The following is a 16,534-nucleotide window of genomic DNA, read 5'->3' on the forward strand; positions in this document are numbered from 1 at the left end:
TGGTTGTCCTTCTGAAAGGTTCTCCCATCTCCACAGAGGAACTCTGGAGCTCTGTCAGAGTGACCATCGGGTTTTCGCTACCTCCCTGACCAAGACCCTTCTCACCCGATTGCTCAGTTAGGCCGGGCGGCCAGCTCTAGGAAGAGCCTTGGTGGTTCCAAATTTCTTCTATTTTATTTAGTTATTTATTTAACTAGGCAAGTCAGTTAAGAACAAATTCTTATTTACAATGACGGCCTACTATTTAAGAATGATGGAGGCCACTTCGTTCTTGGGGACCTTCAATGCTGAAGAAATGTTTTGGTACCCTTCCCCTGATCTGTGCCTCAACATAATCCTGTCTCGGAGCTTTATGGACAATTCCTTCGACCTCATGGCTTGGTTTTTGCTCTGACATGCATTGTCAACTATGAAACCTTATATAGACAGGTGTGTGCCTTTCCAAATTATGTCCAATTAATTGAATTTACCACAGGTGGAGTCCAATCAAGTTGTAGAAACACCTCAAGGATGATCAATGGAAACAGGACGCACCAGATATCAATTTCGAGTCTCATAGCAAAGGGTCTGAATACTTTTTTATTTCTTAATACATTTGCAGAAATGTCGAAAAACCTGTTTTTTGCTTTCTCACAATGGGGTATTATGTGTAGATTGATGAGAAAAACATTGTATTTATACATTTCAGAATAAGGCTGTAACGTAACAAAATGTGGAAAAAGGGAAGCGGTCTGAATACTTTCCAAAGGCACTGTATAACAGGTTATAGATCTATGACAGAGTTGAGATGATATTGTAATATGATGGACTTAGACTTGAGAACAGATTGCAGGTTATAGACTCCAATACAACAGATGAGATTGTAGTGTAGTGTTCTGGAATCAGAACCCTCTCCGATTATAGATTTGCCACAAAACAGATGATACGGCAGTGTATAATTTGAGTTGGAACAGATTGCAGGTCCTGGAACAGTTTACTAATGAGAAGGAGACATCCTGATTGACACCAAGACAGATTTGAGATGTGTTTGTTTAGAGAAGACGTTCTCTGATGCCCTGCCAGAATCTCAGCTTTGAGCACCACAACGTTTTGCATACTGAGTTGTGTCCTCATTTTTATTTTGTACATGTTTTTGTGGCAAAAGTATTTGTCAAACTGTAGCAGACAGTCGTTGACAGCTGAACACTCAGAATATGGCTTAGTCCTGTGGGATTGTGGGGTTGTGAACCAGAAGGCTTTACTTCACTGATCAAGACATTCACTCCTCTGTCAAACGATCAACATGCATTTATTGAAGCCAGCAACCAATTAAAAGCAGTCATACTGGGAGGCTTCTGAAGGACCCTGATCTGAGGAGCGGGAAATCAAAGCCCTGACATTGCACACTAGCTAATCACCTTGCTGACAGACTACAAATGACAGTCTTCTTCCGTCACCAGTGTAAATGCAAGTTCGATACACACAGAAACAGAAACATAAAATATACAGTATATGAACGGCAGAATCACTGTGATGTTATGTACACTTGGGTTGTGATGGAGACCATGACTGAGACCATGACAAACAAAAATTATACTTTGTATTAACGTACACTTGAATTGCATTGATGTCTGTGTAGCAAACGCTTGTAATGCGTGATTGAGCCACTAGGCGGGGCAGGCATTAAGTGAAAAAAAGAACAGTTTCTACCCACAGAGCTGCAGGGCTAAAGACAAGGGCTACTTACCACCACAGTCTCCAAGATGGGAGAAGTTGCCATACTCAATGTCTTGCTGAAAAGGCAGCCTGCAATAGGACATAGATGATAGATTAACCGACTGCACAGCACAATAACATCAAAAGATAATAATAGATGAACACACAATTAACTGATTCATCTGATCCTAGATCTGTGTCTACATGGGCAGCTGTCTCACCGTGTGCCTGGTCTGAGGAAGGAGCAGGTGCTGCCTCTGGTCCAGCCGCAGTAGGGATCTCTGGAAGTCAGACAGCTCCTAAATACACACACATACACACACACACATGGAGATCTGATCAGCCTGATGGAGATGGCGTGTGTGTGTGTGTTAGATTAGGGTAAGGGTTAAGGCTGTGATGAGGGTTACGGTTTAACTGGGATGTAGAAATAAAGCTATGGTTAAGGTTAGGGTGGTTGTTGAGGCTAGAGTTGAACCGGGATGTGGACATAGGGTTATGACTAGGATTAGGGTTGATTAAGCTAGGGTTAGGGTTATTTATGGCTAGGGTTAGGGTTGATCCGGGTTGTGAACATCAAGCTAGGTTTAGGGTAGCCAAAACCATAAACAAAACCCTGTGTGAGTGAATGTGTGTGTGTGTTTGTGAATGTGTGTGTGTGTGTTACTCACTTCACGCAGCGTGAGTGTAGGTGGCAGCGCGCTGTGGGTAGTCTGACCAGACAGGAAGGGAAGGCCAGCAGTAGAGTGTGACTGGGACGATCCAAGGACAGAGACAACAACTGTCTGGCCTGGACAGAGTCCTCTCCACACCTGGAGACAGAGACAGGGAAAGAAAGAGAGCGAGAGAGGGAGACACATAGATGCATCTTTACAGTATTTTCATTCATTTCTATTGTCACAGCAGAGAAAAATAGGGATTCACATTAGGGTGTAGTGACTTAAACAGCTAATCTCCACAATAATGAGCTGACAAAACACAGGACTGCAGCGAGAACAAGGGATTGTGGCCAAACTCCCTTCCTGTACTCACTTCTCAGGGTTGAAGCCCTCCACCTCCTCCAGAAACACACTGCTGTGTGTGGGAGAGTTGTCTCCACTCGGGACAATGAGGAATTTGAGGACGGTCCCTCGCGTGGAGCCCAGAAACAATACTGTACGGTTTCTATGGGGACCAGCTTCTGTGTCCACCACCATGGCTGTCAACTGGTACCTGGGGAGAGGGATGGAGGGGGAGAATAGAGGGAAGGGCTCGGGGGTGAGAAGGGAGAGGGAGCGAGGAAGATGGTGAGCTCAATTTCAGGACAGGTATACAACGTAGGGCAAACATGGATTTCAGTGAACAATCAGTGGTAACCATGGGTATCCTTAGTCATACCTGCCCATAGTCTTGACAACCCAGGGTCTGTGCCCCACCAGGGGTATGGTCTCATCCATCAGGGGATGAGTCTTCACAAAGTTCAACACCTCATCTGGCAGAGTTTTAGACGAGCTGAACTGAGACCCCTGCACCGCACAGCCACCCGGCCTACAGAGAGAGAACAGGGTCAAAATAAGGCATCATAATGTGTTAGAACATCGCATTACAATACTTCACAAAGATAAATATGAGTTATGGTTGAAAGTACCTGGGTTTGGGTACGAGCTCATCAGATACAGGTGTCCAGATGGATTCTGGAGATTTCTGCTCCTTGAATCTTCCCTCAAACACCCTAGCCAACTGCTGCATGTCAAACACACAGACTGCAGACCCAGGGATACTGTCAGAGACAAGGAGAGAGAAGGAGGGGAGGTGGGGCAGAAAGGATTAGACATGGATCAGATATATGTGCCTGTGTGTGTTCATGTATGCGTGCATGCGGGTCTTTCTAAAAACTAGGGTACCAGTGAGGGTTTCATAAGCTGGACAACTTGTTACTACAGAAGTCCAGAGAGGACATATTAATAAAATCAAATACATCTCTCGTTATGTCGAGATCAGATTTATCTCTTGATCAGATGTATCTCTTGATCACTACACAATAAAAGTTGTTCTGTCAAGATCACAAGATAATCAAAAGTACCACGCATCATCCACTCATTTGTTCAGATGCACGATAATGACCCCATCAAGGAGCCCTGTTGCTACATTGCATGCAATGTTCTCATGGGGCATTTAAGCCCTGAATGATGCCTGACAGGCATCTTTGTCTCCCAGGCCATGTGCCGTCTCCAAGACCACAGCCAATCGCATGCAAGGAACAACGCAGCTCAGTTGGCTAGTATTGTGAGCTAGCTAGTTAGCTAGGTAGTCTTGAATTTGGTGCTCGGAAATTCAAGTATTGGAATTGGCCAAGCGTGAAAATCAGACCTTTTGGTACTCAAAAAGGTATGTAATTATTGTAGCCAATATATAAATGATCCTGCTCCCTTATAATTATCTTTGATTTCATTTTTGATCTGTTTTGTGAGAGATGTAGCAGCTTTAGTTTGTTTCCTGCCGCTTCAATTGAACGGTGTTGCGGTAAGATCACATGCAGTGATTATGAGGATGACAACATCTAATACTGGTTCCAACTTGGCTTTCCATACTAATACTTCTATTACAAAAATAACCTCGTTTTTGGTTGCCTTCTCATTATAACAACAGCGATGGTGAGATATTCATGGTGCCGCTTATTCATGGTTTTATTATGTGTGCCTGCATCGGCCACGTTGGCTACAGAAAACTGGCCACGCATGCATGACATTTATTTAGTCAGGCAAGTCCACATTATTCTCACATATTTTAGAATGTAATAATAATTTGAATATCAATACATCGGCAAGTGTCACGTTCTGACCTTAGTTCCTTTGTGATGTCTTTGTTTTAGTATGGTCAGGGCGTGAATTGGGCTGGGCATTCTATTTTTCACCCTTGAGTGGTGGGTGATTATATTTTTCTGTTTAGTGTGGTTTGCACCTGACGGAGCTGTTTCGGTTGTGCTTTTTGTTTCTTTGTTTGATAGTGTTCAGTTTAAATAAATAACATGGACAAGTACCACGCTGCGCTTTGGTCCTCACTGTCTTCCACCGACGACCGTTACAGAATCACCCCCAAAAAAAGGACCAAGCAGCGTGGTATCGGACAGCAGCAGAAATCTCTGGACTCATGGACATGGGAGGAGATTCTGGATGGAGAAGGACCCTGGGCACAGGCTGGGGAATATCGCCGCCCCAAGGCAGAGCTGGAGGCAGCGAAAGCTGAGCGACGGTGGTATGAGGCGGCAGCATGGCAGCGAGGCTGGGACGAGAGGCAGCCCCCAAAATGGGGGGAGGCACACGGGGAGTGTGGCTAAGTTGGGTAGGAGACCTGAGCCAACTCCCCGTGCTTACCGTGAAGAGAGGTGGACCGGGCAGGCACCGTGTTAGGAGCACGGTGTCCCCGGTGCGCAGGCATAGCCCGGTGCGTTACATCGCAGCGCCTTGTATCGGCCGGGCTAGAGTGGGCATCGAGCCAGGTGCCATGAAGCCGGCTCAACGCATCTGGTCTCCAGTGCGTCTCCTTGGGCCGGGGTACATGGCACCAGCCCTACGCACGGTGTCCCCGGTTCGCCAGCACAGCACCTCCATGGTCCGGTCTATCCGGTGCCTCCTCCACGCACCAGGCCTCCGGAAGCAGGCAAAGACTATGGTGGAGTGGGGTCCACGTCCGCGCCAGAGCTGCCACCGCGGACAGACGCCCACCCAGACCCTCCCCTATAGGTTCAGGTTTTGAGGCCGGAGTCCGCACCTTTGGGGGGGAGGGGGGGGGGTGGGTACTGTCACGTTCTGACCTTAGTTCCTTTGTGATGTCTTTGTTTTATTATGGTCAGGGCGTGAGTTGGGGTGGGCATTCTATGTGTTGTTCTAGTTTTGGTTTTCTATGTGTTTGGCCTGGTATGGTTCTCAATCAGAGGCAGCTGTCAATCGATGTCTCTGAATGAGAACCATACTTAGGTAGCCTGTTTTTCCCACTTGGTTTGTGGGTAGTTTTCTGTTTTGCACCTTACAGGACTGTTTCGTTCACTCTCTTTGTTGTTTTGTTATTCAGTGTTCAGTTGATTTATTAAATATTAACATGGACACATACAACGCTGCGCATTGGTCCGATCTTGACTACTCTTCCTCAGATGACGAGGAGAACCGTTACAGCAAGGCCCCCAAAAAATGCATTATTCTTAGTGGTCATGGCCTACTTATTTTTTTGTTACACTTTTTGCATGGTTTTTTTTGGGGGGGGGGGGGGGGGGGGGGGGCTATACAGTATGTACAGTTATATACATCATACAATTGAGGTCCTTGAAAATTACAATTAAGTGCTTGAAAAGTCCCTTAAAACCTGTTACAGCTAGATGTTCCGCTAGCGGAACCCCTCGACAACATCCGGTGAAATGGCAGTGCCAAATTCAAATGAAATTACTATAAATATTAAACTTTCATGAAATCACACATGTAATACACCAAATTAAAGCTTGTTAATCCAGCCAATGTGTCAGATTTCAAAAAGGCTTTACGGCGAAAGCAAACCATGCGATTATCTGAGGACAGCACCCCATCAAACAAACACAGACAGTTATATTTCATCCCACCAGGCGCGACACAAAACTCAGAAATAACGATCGAATTCATGCCTTACCTTTGAAGAACTCCTTTTGTTGGCACTCAAATGTCCCATAAACATCACAAACGGTCCTTTTGTTCGATAAATTCCGTCGTTATATCTCCAATGTCCATTTATTTGGAGTGTTTGATCCAGAAAAACACTGGTTCTAACTCGCGCAACATGACAAAATATCTAGTAAGTTACCTGTAAACTTGTTCTAAAAATTTCAAACAACTTTCCTAATACAACTTTAGGTATTTTTTAATGTAAATAATCGATACAATTTAAGACGGGATAAACTGTGTTCATACCGGACGAAAACAAAGTGGAGCGAGGATTCAGGTTGTGCGCCCCAACCACAACAGTACACTAGACTCGACCCTCGTTCTGAACAGCCTTACTTCTTCATTACTCAAAGGAAAAACATCAACCAATTTCTAAAGACTGTTTATCTAGTGGAAGCGATAGGAACTGCAAGCAAGTGCCACAGAAATCTAGATCCACATAGAAATCCCATTGAAAAGAGAGTGACCTCAATTTATTTTTCCTGGATGGATTTTTCTCAGGTTTTGCCTGCCATATCAGTTCTGTTATACTCACATACATTATTTAACAGTTTTAACAACTAGATTTAATTTGGGCACGCTTTTCATCCGGACGTGAAAATACTGCCCCCTAGACCGAAGAGGTTTTTAAAGTCCTTGAATTTGACTATCAATATCTTTATAAACTCTGCTTAAAGGATGTCCTAGGCTTAAGTTGTTGTATAGGTAGAATTATGGGCCAATTTGCATATACAGTGCCTTCGGGAAAGTATTCAGACCCCTTATTCTTCCATATTTTGTAACGTTACAGCCTTATTCTAAAATGTACTAAATTTCCCTCCCCTCATCAATCTGTAACATCAATCTATCAATCTTTTTTCCCCCTATTATGTTGACTGTACATTTGTTTTTTCCATGTGTATCTCTGTGTTGTTTGTGTCGCACTGCTTTGCTTAATCTTCGGACAGGTCGCAGTTGTAAATAAGAACTTGTTCTCAACTGGCCTACCTGTTAAAATAAAGGTGAAATCACATTTTTAAAATACACACAATACCCCATAATGACAAAGCAAAAATTGTATTTTTATAAATTTGAGGTAATTTATAAAAATACAAAAATGAAATATTCTATTTACATACAGTTGAAGTCAGAAGATGATATACACCTTAGCCAAATACATTTAAAGTATTTCACAATTCCTGCCATTTAGTCCTGTCTTAGGTCAGTTAGGATCACCACTTTATTTTAAGAATGTGAAATGTTAGAATAATAGTTGAGAAAATGATTTATTTCAGCTTTTATTTCTTTCATCACATTCCCAGTGGGTCAGATGTTTACATGCACTCAATTAGTATTTGGTAGCATTGCCTTTAAATTGTTTAACTTGGGTCAACCATTTTGAGTAGCGTTCCACAAGCTTCACACAATAAGTTGGATGAATTTTGGCCAATTCCTCCTGACAGAGCTGGTGTAAATGAGTCAGGTTTGTAGGCCTCCTTGCTCGCACATGCGTTTTCAGTTCTGCCCACAAATGTTCTATAGGATTGAGGTCAGGGCCTTGTAACGGCCACTCCAATACCTTGACTTTGAGGTCCTTAAGCCATTTTGCCACAACTTTGGAAGTATGCTTGGGGTCATTGTCCATTTGGAAGACCCATTTGCAACCAAGCATTAACTGATGTCTTGAGATGTTGTTTCAATATATATATATATATATATATATATATATATATATATGATGATCATGATGCCATCTATTTTGTGAAGTGCATCAGTCCCTCATGCAGCAAAGCACCCCCACAACATGATGCTGCCACCCCCGTGCTTCACAGTTGGGATGGTGTTCTTTGGCTTGCAAGCCTCCCCTTTTCCTCCAAACATAAAGATGGTCATTATGACCAAACATTTCTATTTTTGTTTCATCAGAAAAGAGGACATTTTTACAAAAAGTACGATATTTTCCCCATGTGCAGTTGCAAACCGTAGTCTGGCTTTTTTTATGGCGGTTTTGGAGCAGTGGCATCTTTCTTGCTGAGCGGCCTTTCAGGTTATGTCGATATAGGACTCATTTTACTGTGGATATAGATACTTTTGTACCTGTTTCCTCCAGCATCTTCACAAGGTCCTCTGCTGTTGTTCTGGGATTGATTTTCACTTTTCGCACCAAAGTACGTTCATCTCTAGGAGACAGAACGTGTCTTATTTGTGAGCCATATGACAGCTGCGTGGTTCCACGGTGTTTATACTTGCGCACTATTGTTTGTACAGATGAACATGGTACCTTCAGGCATTTGGAAATTGCTCCCAAGGATGAACCAGACTTGAGGAGGTTTACCCTTTTTTTCTGAGGTCTTGGATGATTTCTTTGGATTTTCCCATGATGTCAAGCAAAGAGGCAGTTAGTTTGAAGATAGGCCTTGAAATACATCCACAGGTACACCTTCAATTGACTCAAATTATGTCAATTAGCCTATCAGAAGCTTCTAAAGCCATGACATCATTTTCTGGAATTTTCCAAGCTGTTTAAAGGCACAGTCAACATAGTGTATGTAAACTTCTGACCCACTGGAATTGTGATACAGTGAATTATAAGTTAAATAATCTTTTTGTAAACAATTGTTGGAAAAAATACTTGTGTCATGCACAAAGTAGATGTCCTAACCGACTTGCCAAAATGATAGTTTGTTAACAAGAAATGTGTGGAGTGGTTGAAAAACAAGTTTTAATTACTTCAACCTAAGTGTATGTAAACTTCCGACTTCAACTGTATATTTTTAAAAATGCCATGGAAGCCCAGGCCCGATGTCCTAACCGACCCACCAAAACTATAGTTAACAAGAAATGTGTGGAGTGATTAAAAAACTAGTTTTAATAACCCCAACCTAAGTGTATGTAAACTTCCGACTTCCAACAACTGTAAGTATTCAGACCCTTTACTCAGTACTTTGTTGAAGCACCATTGGCAGCAATTACAGCCTAAAGTCTTCTTGGGTATGATGCTACAAGCTTGGCACACTTGTATTTGGGGAGTTTCTCTCATTGTTCTCTGCAGGTCCTCTCAAGCTTAGTCAGGTTGGATGGGGAGTGTTGCTGCAAAGCAATTTCCAGGTTTCTCCAGAGACGTTCGATCGGGTTCAAGTCCAGGCTCTGGCTGGGCCGCTCAAGGACATTCAGAGACTTGTCCCGAAGCCACTCTTGCGTTGTCTTGGCTGTGTGCTTAGGGTCATTGTCCTGTTGTAAGGTGAACCTTCACCCCAGTTTGAGCTCCTGAGTGCTCTGGAGCAGGTTTTCATCAAGGATCTCTCTGTACTTTGCTCTGTTCATCTTTGCCTCGATCCTGACTAGTCTCCCAGTCCCTGCCACTGAAAAACACCATGCTTCAATGTAGGGATGGTGCAAGGTTCCCTCCAGATGTGACGCTTGACATTCAGGCCAAAGAGTTCAATTTTCATTTCATCAGACCAGAGAATCTTCTTTCTCATGGTCTGAGAGTCTTTAGGAACTTTTGGCAAACTCCAAGTGGGCTGTCATGTGCCTTTTACTGAGTAGTGGCTTCCGTCTGGCAGAGGCTTCCGTCCACAGAGGAACTCTGGAGCTCTGTCAGAGTGACCATCGGGTTCTTGGTCACCTCCCTGACCAAGGCCTTTCTCCCCTGATTGCTCAGTTTGGCCAGGTGGCCAGCTCTAGGAAGAGTCTTGGTGGTTCCATACTTCTTCCATTTAAGAATGATGGAGGCCACTGTGTTCTTGGGGACCTTCAATGCTGCAGACATGCTTTGGTATCCTTCCTCAGATCTGTTCCTCAACACAATCCTTTCTCGGAGCTCTACGGACGATTCCTTCAACCTCAAGGCTTGGTTTTTGCTCTGACTTACACTGTCAACTGTGGGACCTAATATAGACAGGTGTGTGCCTTAACAAATCATGTCCAATCAATTGAATTGACCACAGTTGGACTCCAATCAAGTTGTAGAAACATATCAAGGATAATCAATGGAAACAGGATGCACCTGAGCTCAACTTCGAGTCTCATAGCAAAGGGTCTGAATACTTACAGTATGTAAATTAGGTATTTCTGTTTTAGTTTTTTTATAAATTTGCAAACGTTTCTAAAACCTGCTTTCACTTTGTCATTATGGCGTGTTGTGTGTTTATTGCTGAGATTTTTATTTATTTAATCAATTTTAGAACAAGGCTGTAATGTAACAGAAAGTGGAAAAAGTCAAGTGGTCTGATGACTTTCCAAAGGCACTGTATTCCTTTAAGTACACGTGTGGAACTTAACATTATGATCCCAATGTCACAGATTGGACCCATTATTTATAGAAAGATCCATGTCCATACGCGCATTCTATTTATTTTATTTAACCAGGAAAGTATGTGTGCGTGTACCTGTTGGGCGGTGTAGAGAACAGTCCCAGTATGACGTCCCTGCCGTTCATGTTGAGTATGGGGCTGGTGGCGTGGAGCAGGTTGAAGTAGAAGTGGGAGTCTCCTGGGACAGAGCAGTTCAGTCTGGCCTTCAGGAACGATGTCCACTGTTTTTCCAACACCCTCTGAGACCCACCCTGGTCCCCCTTACACACCCTCGCCACACGAGACACCATCACCTGTACACACACACACACACACACACACACACACACACACACACACACACACACACACACACACACAGTATAAACAAGACAAACAATATAAACAAAATGGGATGTACAAATTGCCATTTCTGTGTGTGTGCGTGCATGCGTTTGTGTGTGCATAGTTGTGAATTTCTGTGTGTTTGTGTGTACTGTGTACCTTCTCCAGGTGATGGAACTCCATAGCCATTTCCCTGAAGAAGAAGTAAATATGAGGCCCCCACTCGACTGCGCTCACAAAGAAGGGCTCTGAGAAAGAGTAGAGAAATGCCATTACACACACGCATACATCCCCCCTCCCCCATTACATGCATGCACGCATACATCCCCATCCACCACGCACAGCTGTATATTTATTGCCGATACCTAATCTGACACCCCTCTGTAACAACATATGGCACTTCAGTGGGGTCAGCCATTAATAATTCATGTCCTGTTTAATTTATCATCAGTGACAAGCACAGAGCAGTTATTTACTCATTTCTGTCTCTGACCTCCAGGGCTACACGCTCTGTTTTAGTCTGATGGGATTTCATGTCCTTGATCTGTTGGTCTGGTCCTCTCTGATTTGACAGGACTGGATGAAAGCAATGAATCTAACCAGGCACTAAGCTAGCCTATCGCTTTTATCTATCCACTCTTAGGATACAAGGATTTAGGTAGGAATGGAGACCACTTTAGAGTGTTTGGGTTATCCCGCAGTGTTTATGTGATCTAAGGAAATATCGTTCTTCACCAGCGGAGATGTGTTTGACCCATTCACTCACATGCAAGTACGTCATTTCAGTGTACCTCTAAACCACTTGGAGTCGTGTTTGACGGTGCGGAGAGCAGGGCTGTCGCCTAGGCTACGATAGATCACAGCATCAATCGCCAGAAAGTCTGTTACAGTACCGGTGAAGAGACTGCCCTCTGAGAGAGATAGAGACAAAGACAGAGAGAGAGAGAGAGAGAACAACGAAAACATGCACTGTATTGATCATGAACACAAGGTTAGTCAAGTCCCTTCCCACAGCTCTAGTCTCGAGACTGATTCGTCATCTGAATGCTTTCCCCTGGACATTTTTACAGACCTAGTGAAAAGTGCTACGTCATTACTTTCCAATATATTGAAAGAGAGAGAAAGTAAAAAAAGAAAGAGAGAAACTCCTGTACCTGCAAAAAGAGCCACGTTAGCGTGTCTGGGATCATAAGGGCATCGAGCCATCCCACTGACCGTCTCTCCTACCATCTCCAGAGTGTCCCTCTGCAACACACACAATTGTACGTATGTGCTGTATTAACACGCACACACATGCCAATAAAGCTTCAATCCATTGAATTGAATAGACAGATACTCACAGTGTAGTTCGCACATAGAGGGTTGAAGGCGTTAGTTCCACACACAAACAGTTCTCCATGTTGGCTCAATAACACCTTGATGAAGTTGCGACACTCCCCCTGCAGAGAGAGACAATAAAGGATGAGAAATGATTGGAGAGTCAGGGAGGAGAGGAAGTGTGCGTGCGTGCGTATATGTTTGGGTGTGTGCACAGCGGCGTCATCGGGCCTGGGCTTCCATGGCATTTTTAAAAATATACAGTTGAAGTCGGAAGTTTACATACACTTAGGTTGAAGTAATTAAAACTTGTTTTTCAACCACTCCACACATTTCTTGTTAACAAACTATCGTTTTGGCAAGTCGGTTAGGACATCTACTTTGTGCATGACACAAGTATTTTTTCCAACAATTGTTTACAAAAAGATTATTTAACTTATAATTCACTGTATCACAATTCCAGTGGGTCAGAAGTTTACATACACTATGTTGACTGTGCCTTTAAACAGCTTGGAAAATTCCAGAAAATGATGTCATGGCTTTAGAAGCTTCTGATAGGCTAAATGACATCATTTGAGTCAATTGGAGGTGTACCTGTGGATGTATTTCAAGGCCTACCTTCAAACTAACTGACTCTTTGCTTGACATCATGGGAAAATCCAAAGAAATCATCCAAGACCTCTGAAAAGAATGTGTAGACCTCCACAAGCCTGGGTCATCCTTGGGAGCAATTTCCAAACGCCTGAAGGTACCATGTTCATCTGTACAAACAATAGTACACAAGTATAAACACCATGGGACGATGCAGCCGTCATACTGCTCAGGAAGAAGACACGCTCTGTCTCCTAGAGATGATGCGAAAAGTGGTGTGAAAAGTGCAAATCAATCCCATAACAACAGCAAAGGACCTTGTGAAGATGCTGGAGGAAACAGGTACAAAAGTGCCTATATCCACATTAAAACGAGTCCCATATCGACATAACCTGAATGGCCACTCAGCAAGGAAGAAGCCACTGCTCCAAAACCGCCATAAAAAAAGCCAGACTACGGTTTGCAACTGCACATGGGGACAAAGATCGTACTTTTTGGAGAAATGTCCTCTGGTCTGATGAAATAAAAAATAGAACTGTTTGGCCATAATGACCATTGTTATGTTTGGTGGAAAAAGGGGAGGCTTGCAAGCCAAAGAACACCATCCCAACTGTGAAGCACAGGGGTGGCAGCATCATGTTGTGGGGGTGCTTGATGCAAGAGGGACTGGTGCACTTCACAAAATAGATGGCATCATGAGGCAGGAAATTATGTGGATATATTGAAGCAACATCTCAAGACATTAGTCAGGAAGTTAAAGCATGGTTGCAAATGGGTCTTCCAAATGGACAATGACCCCAAGCATACTTCCAAAGTTGTGGCAAAATGGCTTAAGGACAACAAAGTCAAGGTATTGGAGTGGCCATCACAAAGCCCTGACCTCAATCATATACAAAATTTGTGGGCAGAACTGAAAAAGCGTGTGCGAGCAAGGAGGCCTACAAACCTGACTCAGTTACATCAGCTCTGTCAGGAGGAATGGGCCAAAATTCACCCAACTTATTATGGGAAGCTTGTAGAAGGCTACCCAAAACATTTGAATCAAGTTATACAATTTAAAGGCAATGCTACCAAATACTAATTGAGTGTATGTAAACTTCTGACCCACTGAGAATGTAATGAAAGAAATAAAAGCTGAAATAAATCCTTCTCTCTACTATTATTCTGACATTTCACATTCTTAAAATAAAGTGGTGTTCCTATCTGACCTGGGACAGTGAATTTTTACTAGGATTAAGGCAAATTGTGCATTAATAAATTGGCCACAGCCTGTTTGCCCTCCCACCTATCTGTTCCATGTATCAGGTAGCCTGCAAAAGCCAGCATGGATAGAATGCAAGAATTGACAATTCTAATTGTCATGTGCCAAAATATTGCCACGGGTCGTGCCATGGTGAAATTTGCCCCCCTGTAGATCTGAAATAATAGGATGGTAAAACTTGCATCAGCCAACCATAAAAGCAAGGTGAAGCCATTCAGGCATTCTTGATAATCAGGACAATCCTTGTCCTGCAAAGAAACATACATTTTCTATATGAAAAATTTGCAAGCAGTAGGCCTAGGCTTTTAAACTTAAACTAGTGGCACCACAACCTACGGGCGGTAAATCACATGATCTGATTCATTTGATTCAATACAATTCCATATTTTAATAAGCCATTTTAACATCCGGTCTGGGTGTTTTGCTCACAGCTCACTGTCAATTGCTCACTTTCACCCTGTGTTTAGGACTACAAATTAGGCCATGGAATTCGCACATAAAAACTATTTGTTTGCAAATGCAACTGGGGCCATGACATCACATGCCCCCTGTTTTTTTATAAAAAAAAAAAACAGTTTCCATTCAGCCAGATCACCCGTTACACAAGTCAGTCAGTATTCAACGTCCGTCCATGTCTGAGGACATTGGGAGATGATGTGGAAACTGGCCACTAGGGGCAACAGTAAGCACTGTTATTCATTGTTATCTTCAAGCATCTGCCTCTGATTCCAAAGGTTGCAAGTTCGAATGCAGCGATAGAAAGTTGTTTTTGAGATTTTTGTTTTAAGCCTACAATATCTCAAACCTTAACTCTTACCTTAACCATTCACCACATCCACCACAGTTTTTATTTTATTTTTATTTTACCTTTATTTAACCAGGCAAGTCAGTTAAGAACAAATTCTTATTTTCAATGACGGCCTCAGTGGGTTAACTGCCTGTTCAGGGGCAGAACGACAGATTTGTACCTTGTCAGCTCGGGGGTTTGAACTCACAACCTTCCGGTTACTAGTCCAACGCTCTAACCACTAGGCTACCCTGCCGCCCCACAGTGAATGCCTAGCCTTAAGTTTTCAGAGTTAAAGCCTGAACTTAATCTTAAACACTTCAAAATGTTACATTTGCAACAACTTCAAAATGTTACGTTTGAGAAACATGGATGAACTCTAATTCTGACGTGAGACTGTGAGAGCTGAAGTGAGACTGTGAGAGCTGAAGTGAGACTGTGAGAGCTGACGTGAGACTGTGAGAGCTGACGTGAGACTGTGAGAGCTGACGTGAGACTGTGAGAGCTGAAGTGAGACTGTGAGAGCACCACAGAACATTCCTGAAAAGTTCTCATTAGGTTTCCAGGTAATGTATTAACACAATGTACCAGTAATGTTTTCGCAGCAAACCAAGATTTGTCCTGTGAAAGTTTCCAGAACATTCGTTAAGTCATGGCAAAGGTTCTCATAACGTATAAAACATTTGCCCGATGTTGCCAGAACGTTCCTATAACACATTTAATCTGTTATTTAATGATTCCCATAATGTTTAATTAGGTTGTGGGAACAGTCTGGTGAGAACATTGTGCGGACATCACAAAGATATGTTCCCAGAAAATAAAAACTGTCCAGTTGTGTGGATGATTATACAATGTTTATTTTAGGGTGCAAAAAAACATTTACCCGATGTTACAAGAACGTTCCCAGAACACATTTTGTATGTTCTTTAAAGGTTCCTAGAATGTTTCATTAGGTTGTGGTAACAAGAGATATGTTCCCAGGGTCACAAAACATTAATATGGTGTTGACAGAATGTTGACAAAACAGTTTTTCTGAGTTATTTAAATGTTCCCAGAACATGTAATTAGGTTATAGGAACAGCGTGAGTACATTACAAAATATGATCAGTTGTGATGACATTGCTGACAAAATGAAATAGCGCCCCTATGGCGCTATTTCATTTTTGGATAAAAAACGTTCCCGTTTTAAGCGCGATATTTTGTCACGAAAAGATGCTCGACTATGCATATTCTTGGAAAGAAAACACTCTGAAGTTTCAGAATCTGCAAAGATTTTGTCTGTAAGTGCCCCAGAACTCATTCTACAGGCGAAACCAAGATGATACATCACCCAGGAATTAGCAGAATTTCTGAAGCTCTGTTTTCCATTCTCTCCTTATATGGCTGTGATTGCGCAAGGAATGAGCCTACACTTTCTGTCGTTCGCCCAAGGTCTTAGCAGCATTGTGACGTATTTGTAGGCATATCATTGGAAGATTGGCCATAAGAGACTACATTTTCCAGAGGTCCGCCCGGTGTCCTTTGTCTAAATTTGTGCGTAATCTTCAGGTGCGGGCATTTTCTCCTGGGATTCAGGAGAGAAAGCATGTGTCCAAGA

General features: G+C 42.9%; 1 protein-coding gene across 3 annotated transcripts in view; it reads right to left on the reverse strand.

Annotated features, from left to right (window-relative positions):
* Positions 1-16,534, reverse strand: part of LOC110508434 (semaphorin-6B) — a 69,724-nt gene that overhangs the window by 6,146 nt on the left and 47,044 nt on the right. For all 3 annotated transcript variants that reach the window (XM_021588953.2, XM_036966515.1, XM_036966514.1), the window contains 11 exons: positions 12,322-12,420; positions 12,136-12,226; positions 11,773-11,892; positions 11,141-11,229; positions 10,733-10,950; positions 3,323-3,454; positions 3,073-3,222; positions 2,728-2,907; positions 2,367-2,507; positions 1,917-1,994; positions 1,727-1,785 (listed from right to left, as the gene is read on the reverse strand). In XM_021588953.2, the coding sequence (XP_021444628.1) occupies positions 1,727-1,785; positions 1,917-1,994; positions 2,367-2,507; positions 2,728-2,907; positions 3,073-3,222; positions 3,323-3,454; positions 10,733-10,950; positions 11,141-11,229; positions 11,773-11,892; positions 12,136-12,226; positions 12,322-12,420 (1,357 nt within the window). The remainder of the gene's footprint in view (positions 1-1,726; positions 1,786-1,916; positions 1,995-2,366; positions 2,508-2,727; positions 2,908-3,072; positions 3,223-3,322; positions 3,455-10,732; positions 10,951-11,140; positions 11,230-11,772; positions 11,893-12,135; positions 12,227-12,321; positions 12,421-16,534) is intronic.

The sequence above is a fragment of the Oncorhynchus mykiss genome, chromosome 28, assembly GCF_013265735.2.
Source record: "Oncorhynchus mykiss isolate Arlee chromosome 28, USDA_OmykA_1.1, whole genome shotgun sequence".
Taxonomy (NCBI): Eukaryota; Metazoa; Chordata; class Actinopteri; order Salmoniformes; family Salmonidae; genus Oncorhynchus; species Oncorhynchus mykiss.